General features: G+C 36.1%; 1 protein-coding gene across 1 annotated transcript in view; it reads right to left on the bottom strand.

The window, feature by feature from the left end:
- The window catches only part of MREG (melanoregulin), a 74,173-nt gene that overhangs the window by 38,155 nt on the left and 18,063 nt on the right, over positions 1–17,955 (bottom strand). Inside the window, exon 2 of the mRNA XM_074191425.1 lies at positions 7,915–8,074. Coding sequence (XP_074047526.1) covers positions 7,915–8,074 — 160 coding nt within the window. The remainder of the gene's footprint in view (positions 1–7,914; positions 8,075–17,955) is intronic.

The raw sequence follows: 17,955 nt of genomic DNA, 5'->3' as shown, positions 1-17,955 counted from the left end.
GTGTGTGTGTGTGTGTGTGTGTGTGTGTGTGTTAAGGACTGATGACTTTTTTAATAGCAAATCCTCCTTATTTTCGCATCCCAGGATTTAACATTAGGTAGATCTCTATAATTACTGTTAAAATGAACTCAAAGACAGGAGTCAAGAAGACCTGAATCTAAAGCCTCAGATACATGTTGCGTAAGGTATGACTTTGCCCATTTTCTCATTCGTAAATTATACATAAAATAATAGTACTTACTTCATTGAGTGACTGTGAGGATCTAATGAAATTTTAAAAAGTTGTAAAGCAATTAGCCAGCCACTGATCCACAGCCAGACTCATTGTGCTATATTAATATTATCATCCTCATCCTCATCAAAAAAAATAGTTCTATGAATGAGAGGTCTAGGTGATATTGAAAATGTTGGAGAGTTGATGTTATCTTATAATATTAAATGTAAATAGATTACTGAATGTAAATATATAATATAGAAATAAAATGGCCGAATTTCAAAGAAATCCTGATTATGATAAAAGTTTCTGGGTTCTAGATGATCCCTACAAGTAGAAACTCAACTGAAAATCAATATAAAACAAGCAGTCAAAAAAAAAAATCAAGAGCTAAGCATGGTTCAGTCAAGAATTGTACGTGTAAAGGCAAAATGGAATGTGCTCCTAGAGTGAGGGAGAGATACAAAGACAGAGATAGAGATAGAGAAATAAAAAGTGAGAGACAGACAGAAACAGAAAAACTGAGACAGACAGAGATAGAGGGAAGAGGAAGAGAGGAAAGGCTCAAAGAGAGAAGGAACTTAAAGGGAAAGAAGGAGAGGAAGAGAGAGGAAATCATTTTCATGTCTAATGAGGAATTTAAAAAGATGACTAGCAACAAAGGACCTAGGATGTTGCAGATGACTGCATCCTTGCATAAAGCAGAGGAGGTGTTAAACTATTGTGAATTGAGTCAAGGGGGAAAAAACACAACAAAAACAAACAAGCAAAACATTCATGCAGGACTCAAACACAAGTAAAAGAAATACAATCCACATACATGCCTCTGCTCTTCAGTTAAGACAAAAATGACTAGGTCAAAAAGAAAAAACTGAAAATTGCCTCTGGCAGGAGAATGAGTTCACCTTACAAATAGACTTGATCCCTTTGATATGTTTTAAATACTGACTTGAAATAGAAAATGACTACTTTGAAGAGTGAGTGGAATGTAAAAATGTTTCCTTCTCATTCAAAAAGATTTTCTGTCTTCCCCATCAAATCATAAGAGATCAAATATGTTTCATCAAAGTTAAATGGAGAACTGGGTCGATTATGGTCCAATGGAAAAAGCTTTCAACTTTTGACAGTCACAGTGTTTGTACTGCCATTTAATATTCATGAATCCTTGAGTAAGACATTTCAAATTGCCCAGTTCTTAGTTTACTCATATGTAAAATGATAGACATGTTAGATGCCCTTTAAGGACCCTTTCCAATACTGGAGCTGGTGTCCTATTAGATAGAATGGGGGGGGGGGACTGGAGAAAGTGGAGAGGAGAGAAGGAAGGTGAAAGAGTAAGAAAGAGAGAGAGAGCCCTGAATTATATGTGAAATGTTTGTAATTCTGTTTTTGCTTTGTCTTTCAAGTTCTGTTCATCCCATCACCCTTTATAAAAAGTTTATTTTAATTTAACTGGTTAAATAGAACTGAAGCAATGCTGTACCACTGTATATAGAACATGGGACTGGGAATCTGAAACACTTGATTTCAACTAGTACCAACATTTAATAGCCAAGATAAGACTTAGCATTTGTCTGTCTCAGTTTCTTTATCTGTAAAATAGGGATTATTAATCTATTATTATAGCACCTACCTCCTATGGTTTTGTTAAGATAAAATGAGGTCAGGTTTTGTAAATATCTTGTAAATTTTAGAACAGTACATAAATACTAGCTGTTATTATTGATCAAAATCTCAATTTAGCTTATTTACCTTTTGCTTGAATAAATCTAAAACTAATAAGTCTATTAGTCTCTGTTTATGCAATTGTGGGAAAATAAGATGTTACTAGAAGACTACCAGATCTATGCATGTGAATTGTTAAGATACACTTGCTGGATCTGACATTTTGAGTCACCATAGCTTGTCCAGCTACAGAATCCCACTATTGTAAACTATACAATGTAAATCATTTGATAAACTGGCTCTGATGTTAGAGCATCAGCTTGAAGGCCAACATGGTATAACAGAAAAAATCCTTCATCTGTCCTCAAGTTCTGTCTTGATGTTTCACAGTATCATAGATTTAGGGCAAGAAGGGACCTAAGAGGTGACCCAGACCAACTTTTTCATTTCATAGATGAGAAAACCGAGATCCAAAAAGTTTAAATAACTAAACCAATGTCTACAGGTCATCTCCCTATCTTTGGGTCTTTGTATAAGGTGGTCTCCATGTGTGAAGTACCCTTCTTTTTCACCTTGGCCTCCATATTTCTTCAAACCTTATCAAATGCCCTTCACCTCCATGAAACATTCCCCGATCCCCCTATTTAATTAGTATGGTGTTATGTTGTATAGTTCATTTTATCTTGAAATTAATTATCTGTTTAGATATTATTTTCTCTCCTAAATTTCAAGGCAGGGATTATTTTGGATTCTATCTTTCTGCTCCTGGTATCTAGCACAGAGAAAGGACTTAATAAATGTCCCTTGAATGTAAATTGAGTTAAACTGGTTTCTTCAAAGAAGTAGTTTTTTGGACTCACTCCAAACCTTCTGCCTTGTGAAAATTTGTGCCAAATATTTCACCTGTGGAGAAGGAAACACTAAACACCTACATAAATAGAAACTATTTTCTAAAAATTTAAGCTCTACCACTGGGCAACAGCATGGATGAATAAGCTAACAGAGTAAATTAACTTTATGTAAATAAGGAATCTGATAGTGCATTCCACAGCTGTAAGAATAACAGGGAGTTAAGTTATGTATAAAATGGGGAGGAAGAAGGGGGTATCAAGAAAAAAACCTGTAAATGAGTCAACCTTGGACTCAAACTTGTGGGTTAATGGGAAAGCACACAAAGGATGGGAGAGCCTAGGTCCTTTCTGATCAGGTTTATGCCCCAGCAAAGACAAGTCACAAGTAGATCTAGAAGCCAGGCATCCCCTGAATTCTCACCACTCAGTCTCCAACAGTGACCTTTTAAAATTCAAAGTCATTCTAGAGGAAGTGTGGCAAATGTGACTATATGGGCTTAAAGGGACTCTCTAACTTGTCTGCCCTGCTCACCACATAAGCCACTCTAGGAGAACTTTCCCTATTCCAGAGTTAGGTACAACAATACATAAGGAACTGAGAGTTACTACTACATAAGGACTTTCCTGCTGCTCTTTTGGTTGGGAAGATGGGAGGGACAAAAGGAAGAACTGAGTCTACTTTCACCAACAGAAACACAAATTGGTCATACCTAAACACACTTATGACAATTTGTTCCTCTCTGCAAGAGAGAAAGAATCATGTACTTTGGCACAAATACATGTATATCTAATTATTTCTCTGACAGAAATAAGAATATAAAAATGAAGAGCTAGAAGAGACTTTAGAGGTCATTTAATTCAACCCCACTTATTTTACAGATGAAGAAAAGTCAAGATCCACATGCTTTCAGGCAAAAACCTTCTGAAGTTCCCCACAGCCTATCTCTGTGTAGCAATTAAGGCCTTCTACAAACTTGCATCACCTTTTTTTCCCTAGCCACAGGGCAAAGGACCTAGCTTTTGGTCTTTGTTCAGGTCTTTATACCTGTAATGTAGATAGATTTATATCTAGCTATAGATATAGAAATATGTTTGCTTACCTCCATTTCCTCATCTGTAAAATAAAAATAATAAAGTATCTACTTCCCAGGATTATTGTAAGGATAAAATGAGGAAATATTTGTAAAGCACTCTGCAAATCTTAGATTGATACATCAATGCTTTCTTATGATTATTTGTATCCATAGCCTAGTATCTGATACAGAGTAACCATTTAATAAATATTGATTGATTGAGTGATTGATGACAAAGTCCAAAGACATCTTATTTCTTTACTAAATCCCTGAATTCCTGGTGAAGACACATTTACCCATCAATTGGCTTAGTCATTCACCTACATCATTGCCCTCAGTTACTTAAAGAGGTGGCTAAAGTTGAGGACTGAATTTGGGATTGGGGTAGGATCTTCCCCATCAGAGAACAATAACAAAGAAGACAGTTCTCAAGGACAAATAGAGAGAAGATACTTTCTATCTTGTATGCATCAGATGTTTTTTATATAGCCAATGCCCAAGAGTTGTTTTCAACTCTTCTCATTCACAGTAAGACTCAAGAAAATGGGAAGTATTTGTGTATAGTCTATGTCAGATTGCTTGCTTTCTCAGTGGTGGAGGATATAAGAAAATTGGAAACTCAAGAAAATGAGGGACTCAAAATTTAAGAAAAAAAATCACATTTAATTCACATATAACTGGAGGAAAATATTTTTAAAAAAATGGTAAGTCTGCAAAAACCACTAGAGTACACTCAGAGACAGAGGTCAGGCTATTTTGGCCATGAAGTATTGGCACATAGTACCTACAGTAAGATGTTTTCTTTTGAATGAAGGGAGAAAATAGCCAAACCTCATCATGCTCAGCTGCCTGTACTCTCAAAACACTAAGTCCTCACCTTCTGACCTATTTCTTAATTTGTCAGTCAATAACTTTAAGGACTTAAGAGCCTCCTGAAGCTGTTTTGTGAGATCTCATTAAATTCATTCCTCACAAGGGCGGAAACTGCTTTGAAGCATGCTAAAAGCTACTCTTAGAAATCATAGTGTTTGGGTAATGTCCAAAATCAGTGACTCCTAAGTGAAAAACTCAAAATCTGCCCAATAAAACCTAATTTGGATTTCCAAAGTTCAGGAATGGTGATGATTCAATCCAACATCATTAATTCTGTATTATCTATGAAGAAATATTATGCCAAATAAGTTAGGCAACATTTCTGGGGGAATGTTTGCTTTATAGTACTTAAGACACCAAACTATTTTCAAGCACTTTAATGGCATCCATTTGCAGTGATATAAATAGGCCATAAATTTGTGATAATGAATCTTAGCCAATTGTTAGAATGAGTTAATTAAGGTCTTCTTTTGGAAATCCCTGAATGGTTGAAGTCATATTCTTCTTCCTTTTCCTCCTCTTCTTCTCTTTCTCCTCTTCTTCCTGTTCGTATTCTCCTTGTTCTTTCCCCTCCTTCTTCCTCCTTCATCCCCCTGCCCCATAAGATTTCACTTCCTAACTCTGGGTGCCGGTCCTCCCATGCTCAGAATACACTCCCTCCCCCATCTCTGTCCCTAGTAGCTTTAAGATTAAATAACTTATAACTCAAGAGCTTTCTTCTTTGTATCCCCCCCTCCAATTTCCTTGTATCTTCTTTATATATTCTTTCTATGTACATGCTGTCACTCAATAGATTATATACTGCTCCAATAGGTTTCTTGAGAAGAGGGATCATTTCATTTTTGCTTTTATATCCCCAAGGCCTAGTAAAATGTTTGCCACTTTAGGTAGGAATTTCATACAGATTTGTTGGTTGATTGACTAATGCAATGTAAAAGAGTGCGCTTATTTTCTAATTGAGAAAATGCAGGCTAGAGAAGCGAATGCTTGCCCTAAAGTCATACAGCACTTAGTTTGTGCTGGTATATACATGATTTTGTAAGAGGATCTGTGATTTTATTAATCTAGGAGTTCTCATCATTACTGCAGATTGCAACCTAGTCATAAATGCCCATCCTATGTAACTCTTATCTATGTCCTCCCTGGGTTTGTCATAAAATGTCTACTCAGTGTTGGAGATTTTCCTCACTTTTCCCTGACTTTGAAACGCTATCAGTGAAAAAATCTAGTGGTCCATCTTTCAGCCCTCATTCTTGCAAACTAGCTTCTCTTCTTAGCTTACACTTCCCTGATGACATCAAGTTTTACTCCTGTTCTTCAGAGTTCCTCATTGGTTATTTGTTGCAAACTTCTCATGCCCACCATGAACGTCTTCACTGACCTTTGTGTAAGATTCACTTTTAACTCTTCAAATGCAAAATATCACATATCTTTACTGCCATATAGAAATACAGATAAGATGTTGGTATTAAAAAAAAAAACCTTTGCTTTTGTGTAAAATTTAGAAATAGTAAAATAACTTTATAATTCTTCTATGGAAATCCAGACCACTTTCTTTCTCCTTTTTAGTTCTAGATTCACAAGGCAATCCATCTGTCCTATCTATTTCAAATATACAAAGTACTGGACAAGTTATATAAAGTGTCGATCCAATTGCACACTGAAATCTGAGCACTAATCGGGCTCCATATATTTGGTTTGGCAAACCAAATAAATGCTTATAATTATCTTCCAGTTCCTGAAGCTTGAGGGTCCAAAAGACAAAATATATGCAAGCAGGAACATCTGGAATACCTTCACCATCCATATGAAATCCCTTGTCCTCCTTCCATTTTCATCCTTGAATGTTGTTGAAATGATTTTGCTTAGTTGGATATCTGGAATATATTTCTTCAAATAGGTTTTACATTGTTTTTCTCTACTTAATGAGACAATATTGCTCATGGTCATCCATTGTCTTTATAAATAAGATTTTACAAACAAGTGTATATTCTAACACAGCATTGCCTTTGGCAGCTATCTCTCTCCATTTCGTAATTAAATCAGATCTTTGCTATCATGATTGGTTCCTCTGGGCTCTTGAGGTCTCCTTGTAGCAATTAATTTACACTGGACCAATTTCTATATAAAATTATTATATTCAATATTGATATTACTTCTATTTTCCATTTCCCATTTTAATTTCCAATGAATTTCTCAGGATTAAATTGTTTCACTTGTGTGCCATATCCTTTTCTCATTATTATTCTTTCTTCTTGTTTCATAATAATTCTGATCTCAGCTCTAGTAAGAGAATGATTTGACTATATAAAGGCTGTTGACCATTCTTTGGGGTAACTTTCATATCATTAGCAAGTTCTTTTCCCCTTTCTTTTGTTATAAAATCTATTTTGTTCTTTAAGGTACTATCTATTTGTTCCTTTCCGTGGCCACAACCTTCCAATTTTTTAGAGTATTCATATTATAGAGTTATAAGGCTTTTTTTTGAAATCTAAAAGCCAGTTTCCTTCTTCCTGAACTATATTTTCCCAGAATCAACTTTTACCATTTTTGTACTCATCACCCTGTAAGAGAATATATATTGGTTTAACTTGCAGCATTTTATCAAATCTTCTTAGAGAAATGTATCCTTTTAGCCTCAGCAAATGGTATTGGTATATAGAGTATAATTATTTCCCGGTGATCTGTCAATACTGATCCTTACTCCTGCAATATGAGATGACCAAACATCCCATAAAATAATATTTCTAGTTGCCTTTGGGTAAATGATAAAAACTTTTCTACCAATTCCTTTCTTCACTTTGCCAAGGAATAGCAGTGAGGCATCCTTCTATTTAGCAGAAATTTCCTCCTTCCTTCTGATTTCATTTATAGCAATTATAAACTATAGCAAAAATGTCAAGTTAATGCAATTCAGTTCCTTCAGTAATATGAAGATATAAAATCCACTGGATTGGGATCTTAGAGTACCAATAATTAAATTAAAAGTTCCTTAATGATCTAAAAACCTATGTAAGTCTTAGTACCTTCTGCTCCCTTTTCATACCTCTCTACCACTACCATCCAAGAGTGGAGTGCTGTTATATATTGCCCTGTTAAATATTCAAATAAGAAAAAAGTCCATTTTTCTTCAAACAACTGATAATTGCCATCTCAGGCAGATCTAAATTACCAATATTTTACCATACCTGATAATATGAAAAATGGACCCTCCAAAGTTACTTGCTAGATGACTTACCTCAGAATCTTTGGGCTGCTGATTTCGAATGACAATCAAATTATAAAGTATCCTATCATCATCTGCTTCTGTATGGGATGCATCATGAGGTATACTCCATAAATTCTTCTCATCATCCCTCACTAGAGTTGCTCCAAAAGATGAATAAGGATTGTTGCCACTAGAATTGAAGGTGGGGGAAAGGAGGGAGGGAGAGAAAGTAAAAAGTACGTTAAATTTAGAGAATGAACATATGTAGTACATTTTTTCTTTGGCTTACACAATTAGTCTCACAAAAATACTTATAAATACCTATAAGACAAAATTGTTAAAAGCAAATCAACAAAATCTTCTGTTACTTGTGCATGACAGCACTGGGGTAGTTTAATCTACTTGCTACCAATTTCTGAAATTCAAAAAGTTTTTGATGGTTGGGTTCAAATTTCTGAGGTTGAAATAAAGTGCCAGATATGTAAGCAAAGAAAGTATGCCCAGGAAGAACTGGAAAGGCTTTCTCAGAATCAGAAGTCAACTGGTCAGTCCAACTCACACATGAAAAGCATCTCCACTATAGTATATCTAACATGCATTTTCCTGAATCCATCTTTGGTGTCTTTGAAGAGCTGTGCATCATAATAAGATAAGCTCAATGAGAACTCTCTTTATCTTGGAAAGACAGTCCCCTTGCCTTTTTAACAACTTCTTCATATACCAGGGCTATATTCTTTATATTGGTTTTTAAAGGGTTGGGGATGGTGGAGATAACAGGAAGACTTAAAAAAAAATCAGAGAAAAGAGGCACAGGACTGAACATGAAGGTTCCAATTCCCTCAAGAAAACTAGCTAAAAATCATTTACTCATTCCTTAAATGTAATATTAAAAGGACAAAGGGATAACCCTAGGACCAAAATGATTCAGCCTTTATTATGAATTTAACTCTGTTGGGGGGTGTGCAGGTTGAAAACAATTTAGGAGAAATGAAAGAAATGCATGAAAGAAATATTCAAATGACTCAATTTTAATATTCCCCATTTTGTTTACTAGATATTTTTTCCTTCAAGTGATCATACTATTTTTGTTTTATAAGGGTGATCAAATGAATTTAAATCCCCAGATTCAAGGCTTATGGCTTACACCTAATTTTAAGTATTTCTGACCCAGAAATGTCCCTTACTGTCCTTATCATGCTTTAGTGCAGAAATAAATCAGCTGCAACTCAAATGGACAAGACCATGCTACACTATACAGACTCCCCCTATCTTAGAGCTCCCACTCCTCTGAATCATAGCTAATTGCTAACATTGGTATAGCTCTTTAATGTTTGTAAAGTGTGTTACATATTGTATCATATGATCTTTACAAGGCTGGTATTAAATATTATCATAATCCCCATTTTACAGATAAAAAGATTGAGATTGAGAGAGACACAGGCTCACCTAATTAGAAAGTGCCTGAGGCAGGATTCAAACTCATCTTTCTGACTGAATCTAACATTCTAATCACAGGGCGATTTAGAAGAATCACAGCTTCTCCTTTGACCAACCTTAAGAAGATTCACAAGATATAGTTGTCACAAGGAACCCAAGATCTGAGGAACCTGGCCAACCCAATGTATCTCTTATGGTATTCTAAACCATTTTCTAGTCAAAATAAAATGTTCAGCTATTTTCTGTCATTTAATTAATGTGAATTTAGCTATCTAATATTTGAAAGAGGCAATGCAGCACATTCACAGTGCAGCTGGGCCTGGCACCTGGGTCCATGGCAGAGGGGGTAGTTTCTAGACCTCTAACCCAGGCATCATCTGGGACAGCTGGAAGGGGTGGTGAGAGAACTCTGCTGCACCAGCATGGAGTGCCAGCCTCAGAGCAGCCCTGGGTGAGAACCTGCAGCCAGAATCAGCAGAGTCACCCAGAACTTCCAGAGCTCTCAGCCCACAGACAATAAGAGGGTCTGGGAGACTGCAGAGGTCTCTTTGCTCTCCCTGGAGCAGGACTCTGCTATTTCCCCACATTCAGATCCAGGTTACAGTTTGGGCTTCCATACCACCATAGCAGAGCAGGGCCTCTCCAGCTCCAGAGCAGAGGGATGACCTGTGGTCATCTACATCCCAGAGCACAGGCAGGAGAGACTCTCATAAGACCTTGGAGGAATTAAGGTCCCTGTGATTTGTCCCCCAAAACCTCTAAAGCCTTATAAGTGTGGTAAATCATTCATAGGCTGAGGAAATGAGCAAATAATAGAAAAAGAAGAATCTGACTATAGAAAATTACTTTGGTTCAGTGGAGGACCAAAATACATACTCAGAAGATGACAAAATTGAAGCTTCTGTATCCAACACCTCCAAGAGAAATAGAAAATAGAAAATGGGTTCAGGCTAGGGATGAGTTCAAAAAAGACTTTGTAAAGCAATAAGGGAGGTAAAGGAAAAAAATGGGAGGAGAAATGACAGCGATGCAGATAAATCATGAAAGCCAAGTCAACAGCTTGGTGAAAGAAATACAATAAAAATTGAAGAAAATAACTGGTTAAAAAACCAGTTTAGGCCAAATGGAAAAAGAAATACAAAAGGCAAATGAGGAGAAGAATGACTTAAAAAGCATAACTGACCAGCTGGAAAAGTAGATAAAAAAGCTCTCTGAAGAATCTAACTCCTTCAAATGCATAATTGTACTAAAGGGAGCTGATTACTTTAAGAGAAATCAGGAAGAAATAATACTATACCAAAACCCCAAAATTAGAAGAAAATGTGAAATATCTCATTGGAAAAACAACCGACCTTGAAAACAGATCCAAGAAAGATAATTTAAAAATTGTTGGGCCACCTGAAAGTCATGACTAGACTTCATTTTTTTAAGAAAAAATATAGCAAAATTGCCCTGAGATCCTAGAAGCAAGAGGGAAAATAGCAATTGAGGGAATTCACTGATCACCTCCTGAAAGAGATCCCAAAAGAAAAACTTCCAGGAATATTCTAGCCAAATTCAAAATCTCCTAAGTAAAAAAGAAAATATGAAAAGTTGCTAGAAACAAACAGTTCAACTACCATGGCTCTATAGTAAGGATTATACAGGATCTGGCAGCATCTATATTAAGGGTTCATAGGATTTGGAATATGATATTCCAGAAGGCAAAAGATCTTGATTTACAATTGAGAATCAACTACCCCACAAAACTGAGCATCTTCTTTCAGGGGAAAAGATGACCTTTAAATGAAATAGGGGACTTTCAAACTTTTCTATTGAAACAACCAGAGCTGAACAGAAAGTTTGATCACCAAGTACAGGGCTCAAGTGAACCATAGAGGGGGTGGATGAGAAGGGCTAATTATGAGGAACTTAAAGATGTTGAATTTTTTGTTTCTGCATGGGAAGAAGATACTGATAACTCATATGAACTTTCTCATTTATAAGAACAGTTAGAAGGAACATAAATAGACAAGGCACTGGAAGGAGCTGAATATAATGGTATAATATTGTAAAAAAGATGGAGTCAATGGGTGATAAAGGAAAGTACTTGGAGGAAGAGAAAGGAGAGGAAGAAGGGCCTAAGATATTTCACATAAGCATCAAGAAAAAGCTTTTACAATGGAGTGGAATAGGAGAAGATGAAGGGGAATAAATGAATGAATGAACTTTCATTCTTATCAGAAGAAGCTCAGAGAGAAAATAATATACACACTTAATAGGGTATAGAAATGTATCTTACCCTAGAGAAAAAATAAGAGGAAGGGGATTGGATAAGGAGGAATGGTGTGAGGGAAGGGGGGGGGAGTAGGTGATAGAAGAGAGGGAAGATCATGGGAAAGGGTACTCAGGAACAACACATTTCTCAACAGGCCCAGGATAAAAGGAGAGAGAAAGAGAATAAAATAAATAAAAATGGGGAGGAATAGAGTGGAGGGAAATACAGTTAGTATTAGCAACTGTGGGAAAAATATTGAAGCTACTTCTCTGGTGGACTAATGATAAAGAAAGCAACTTATCCCAGAGACAGAGCTTTTGGAATCTGAACACAAGCTAAAGTACACTTCTTTTCTCTCTCACTCTTCTTGAGGTTTCTCATCTTTTTGGGAAGGGGGGGTATGTTTACTCTCACAACAAGATTATTATATTAATATAAAATAAATAAACAAAAAAGATTTTTAAAAAGACAGTCAGAGAAGAGCAGAAAAGGAATGAAAGAGGACAGTGGTGCCATTAACAAGTCTCAGGGGTAGAATTAAACGAATATGGATTGATCAAAGGGAGAAGTAACTTCAGAAGTGACATTATCCAGCTCCCTCATTCTACAGATGAGGAAACCTAATTTTCAAAATTTTTCATAATTGATAAAAACATTTAATATTCAAATGTTCTTGCGACTTTCAAAAGACAGAAAAAAGTTTCTTAGAAATTCCAATACCTGTACAATAAAATCATTCTTCTATTCATTACTTAATGTAATAACAGCTATAAAATAAAAAGGGGCAAATTATTCTTCAAAAAAATATTTGAAAGAAAGATAAAACTAAGGTCCATGTAAGTATTTTAACTAGTTTGTGCTAATCATGTTGTTTGCCAAGTGAATGACAGGTCTTAATGGAAAATTTTAGTTCTCAAAAGATGAAAATTATTTTGAGGTTAAGGATCACATAGCTCCAGCAACACTTATACCAAAGTTGGAACAATTCAGAGAAGACAGCCATGGGCCCTAAACAAGAATGTTGCACAAGGTCAGGAGGCAAATTCTATTTTTTTCAGTAATGACCCTCCTCAGACCACAAACAGTACTTTATACATCTCTAAGACAATACCACTCTATTGCATTACTATAATCATCTGTGTTTGTATCTTGTCTTTCTACTAACCCTAAAGTCCCATGAAGACACTATACCTCATCTAAATTGTTTTTTTCAGGAAAATCTAGTTCAAATCCAGCCCCAGACACTCACTCTCTATTATGACCTTGGGGAAGTCATTTAACCTCTTTGCATCAGTTTTCCTGATCTGTTAATGGGCATAATACTAGCATCTATCTCCTAAGACTTTGGTGAGGCTCAAATGAGATAATATTTGTATAACATATCACAGTGCCTGGCACTATTATAAATATTAGTTCTTATATTATCTCCCCCAATGTCTAACAGAATGCTCTGTACACAGTTATAAATATTTGCTAAATGGCCTTCTTTCCTATATCCTACACAAAGGACATGGAAGGTACTCAAAAAGTACTTATGGAATAACAATAATAATAACAATAATTAACATTTAAATAGTATTTAAGGTTAGCAAAGCAACTTATAAAGATATTCCACTGATTCTCACAATAACGATGTGATTATCTCTCTTTTAGAGATGAGAAAACTAAGGATGAATAAGTTTAAGTGACATGTTTAGGGCCACACAGATAATAAATATATGAGGCCAGATTTGAACTCAGCTCTTCCTAAGTCTAGATCCTGTCCTATATTCACCATGTTATTTATCTATCTCACTATGCCACACCCACTATCGCAAGAATTGAAAAAGTATTGAAGAAAATGCACTATCAAAATGCAGTATCAAAATCACTAAAGAAGATTCAAGAGCTATTTAGGTTCACCGCCTTTTTAAAACTTCCTCAAAGCAGCAAAATCAGAAATCAGCAAGGACCTATGTCCTTAATATATAGCATCCTGACCATGGGCCTAACCCACTCTTTCTCTGCCAGACCACAATTTCCTTTTCTCTTCTGGGTATAATACCATAACCCACAGTATCCTCTTCCATGAAAGGAAACAGAAACTTTTATGTTTAAAGTTCCCAAGAAGTCTCGTGAGGCCCTCCCACGGATGTAGCACTCCAAGTCAAGGGCAGGGTCTACCCACCAGTCATTGAGTTATTTTTCTTCTTTCTATAATCAATACCTGTGTGTCCAAAACTAATAAAAACAAGGCAGGAGTTATCTATGACTTTTTGCTAATATTCTCTAACTTTCTGGTCCCCAGACTTTGTGTACTTGCCCCTACAGTTTCTTTTAGGGCATCTACAATGTTTCTCCAAGCCCTGAACTGAAGCTTTCTCTGCTGAGACTTTTCCCCCCATTTTGTTTACATTTTAGGTTCAACTTTACCATCCCTCTTCCCAACACAGATATATGTGTGTGTGTGTGTGTGTGTGTGTGTGTGTGTGTGTGTGTGTGTGTGTGTGTGTGTGTGTGTGTGCGTGTGTGTGTGTGTGTGTGTGTGTGTGTGAAACCATACAATCCATAGTCCATATGTCAGTGCTTTCTCTGGCATTGAATATAATCTTCTTTCCTAAATCCTTTGTAGCTTATTTGAATATTCATTTAAGCCTATCTAAATTTCTGATACCCATCATTCACAATGGATTTGTTAGTTCACCAGTTTGGGCCTGTTTGTCACTAATTAGGTTTCATTGTTCTCTAAATCTTTAAGAGATGTTCATTTTTTTGCAAGGCAAATGGAATTAAGTGGCTTGCCCAAGGCCACAGGGCTAGGTAATCATTAAGTGTCTAAGGAAGGATCTGAACTCAGGTACTCCTGACTCCAGGGCCGGTGCTCTATCCACTGTGCCACCTAGCCACCCCGAAATGTTCATTCTTTAGCTCTCTTCCCTCATATTTTTGATAGCATTAATTCACAAGATAAACCAAGAGTGAGAGAATTAACTTAGATAACTTTGGACCATTAGGAAGGCAAAAATATAGGACTGAAAAAAATCTGTACCCCAAGGATGGAGAAGGGAGAGAACTGTCCTGAGATTTCTGATGAAGTTTGTTAAGGTCTCTTTTTACAAAGCAAGTACAGTGTGCTGTAATAGCCACTGGAGTTTAGGGTTTAAAAAAGCAACAGAAAGATTAGAAGAAAGGGAATAAAATAATGCTAGGCAAAAGAGTCAGTCTGACTTTCTGCCTGTGTCCTCCTTCCCACCCCCACCCTCATTTTAGTGCTTTTTCTTCTCAGCCATTCAGAATCCTTCTCTTCCTTCAAGGCTCAGATCTATCTGATATCACCTGCTCCAAAAATCTGTTCTTCCTCCCAGGTCTCACTAAAAATGCTCTCTCCTTCCTCAAATTTTCCTAGGAAATTCTGTTTACACCCTCATTTCTTATTTTTATTTTTGTATTTTTGTTTTATTTTGTTTTTTCTTTTATTTATTTTTATTTTGTTTTATTTTGTATTTTGTATTTCCTCAGTAGAACATAAGCCTCTTAAAGGCAGGGACTTTATAATCTTTAAAATTCCAAGCAACTAGCTCTGGAATACATGAAAAAAACCTAAAAGATCTGTGGGATTAAGAATTTAAGACATAGTTCCTGAAAGGCCCTAAAGAAAAGGAGTTTCTACCACTCCTACCAATCCCCTTTCCACACACTGCTCCCTCCCTCCCAATCCCTACAAGCATCTGCTGATAGTAAATAATTTATTAGCATCAAGCATGAGAGGCCCCTATGACATTCTATACTGAACAGATGCCTTTCACTCCAGTAGAAAGGATGAGAAAGTCTCAGAGATTCCACCCCCAACCTCCCCTAAGGGTCAATTACCAAATTGATCTTCCCTATTTTACTTGAATAATGTCTCAGCTAATAAGATCTTGAATGGTTTAGAAAGGTTGATCATCCCTACTAGGGTCTCTGGGAGACACATTATATTGCCCACAAACTAATCAGTTGGGGATAAATTTCTTTAAGGAGAGTTTCAAAGTGAATTCTCACCATTGACTGAGCTCAAGGACTGGAGGTCACACACTCATAAGGCCAGATTTGTTGATGATATAAACTCTGAGGACTTCATAATCCATCGCCAAAGGTCACTATAGCTGTGTTTGTTCTATTTGCTTATGACTAAAGCTCAAAAGAGCATAAAGAGACTTCAAAAATCAACCAAGAAATCTTCCATTCTCACCTACCTCAGGTCTGCCTTCTTAGCCAAACACATATGAAAGCTAGCATCTTTGAAGGCAAAATAAATTCACAAGATAAACTTACCTATCTAATTTTGAATACCTTTCAGTATTACTTTGCTCTTTAGTCTGTTAATATGAATAACAATCTGCTGGTCTGGACACAGTATCTCATGGATATACCCCTGACCTTGAGTCAGGAAAGGGAAAAAATGAAAGAGCATTTTAGTTAAGTGCCTTCTATGTACAGGCAATTGCTAAGTGTCTTACAAATACTATCTCATTTGGTTTTTTGTAAAAACTCTGAGAGATAAATAATATTAGTAAACCCATTTTACAGATGAGGAGTTGAGGCTAAGAGGGGTTACTTATCCATTGATCTATTTGCATAAAAAAGCACTATAGCAGGACCAATGCTACTTAGGAAGGGGGCCTCAAGCCACATTAGCAAAGGCTATGGAGTATGAAATTATGATTGGGTATGACATTAATAACAGTATCAGTTCAGAGAATTTCTTCCTGGCTAATTTGCCTCTAATTAAAATAAACTCTTAACAGATCGGATTTATTTTTTTCATGGACCATGACATATATGTCATATCGTGTTCCTTATTCCGACTTCCAGACCAAGTCTTTGACCTTTTTACTCGCTTTTTCTTAATAAATTATAAAGATGACTCTTTATTTCAACAACTATGATAAGAAGACTTGTTATTTATATAGTACTTTAAGATTTGAAATGTGATTTACATATCTAGGGTGTCCCAAAAGTCTTAGTGAAGTTTTAAGCCTTAATAAACTAAAAGCTTTTAGGGCAACCTATTTTATTTTATTTGAACCTCATAATAATTACCGTGGGAGGCAGACTCTACAGGCATTATTAATTCCATTTTATAGATGAGGAAGTTGAGGTTCCATGGAATTAAAAGATTTGCTTCTGGTCCTGTAGAAGATTCCCTGACTTCTTTTGTCATTATTCATAATGCCAAAGAAGTGGTAGGAGGTAGCATGGTTAGAGGTCTGAAGTCAAGAAGGTCTGAGTTCAAATTTAATCTCAGATACTTACTAGCTATGTGACCTTGACCAAGCTTTTAATGTCTGTCTGTCTCAGTTTCCTCAACTACACATGGGGATAAGAAGAATACAAATAATAACTCCCAGAGTTCTGATAATCAAATAAGATAATGTTTATATATGTCTGGCACTCAGTAGAATTCATAAAAATGCAAGCTATCAGCTGCATAACCCTGATTCCATTCATCCATAACTTAACATATTTTACACTTACAGCAGTGACATATCTCAGTCCCTTCCCTCTCAAAGAGTGTGTTATCCTTACATTTACAGGTGGTTAAACTGGGTTCAGAAAACTTAAAAGTAATTTGTACCTTGTTAGTAAGTGATTAGCATCAGAACCAGGTTTTAGGATTACTAATCTAGGTCTGCTAAACTACACTAAACTACAGTGTCTCCGTGAAGGGAAGGGAAAGGAAAGGGAAATAATTTCACTCTACAGAGCATAAACTCCCATTCTTTTTTTGTATATAAAGATAATAAATTTCCAAGCAAAGGAGAACAGAAATAGATATTAGTTGCCAGTGTGTTTACTGGTAATTAAAATATAATGACTTTCCTTAGAATATAGAGCTATGCCATTATAAGATTTGTTTACCAAAAAGCTATGGATAATCAATTTAATTCAACACATTTTTGGTGGACACATTTTTTACTGCTTACTGTCAAGTATTTAAGATGAAGAAGATACATCCTCTGAATCTTATTGAAACAGTTTTCTCCTTATGTTTATGATAGGTTGGTATGGGGGAATAGAACAGAGAAGAAAAAAGAGAAAAGAGAAAGCTGATGAGACAGGTATTTAAGTAACCAGAGAACAAGACAGAATATGATAAGTCTCCAGGAAGAAGTGGGAAAAAAACTAACACCATTATACAAGTTTCAGAGAGATTGAATCTGGCTTTTGGGGATAGGAGAAAACGAGAAAAGGGATGAAGAGATGGCACCTTGAAGGATGAGCAGTATTTCAAGAGGTAGAGATGTAGAGAAAGAACCCCTGTGTAGGCAAAGGAAATGGCGTGAGGAAAGGCAAGATGGTGGCAGAGATCAGGGGCTACTCACATAGGAACAGTAAAGGGCAAGCATACATTTAGC

This window comes from Macrotis lagotis, chromosome 6, assembly GCF_037893015.1.
Source record: "Macrotis lagotis isolate mMagLag1 chromosome 6, bilby.v1.9.chrom.fasta, whole genome shotgun sequence".
NCBI classification, from domain to species: Eukaryota; Metazoa; Chordata; class Mammalia; order Peramelemorphia; family Peramelidae; genus Macrotis; species Macrotis lagotis.
This window is presented reverse-complemented; position numbering and strand designations above follow the sequence as displayed.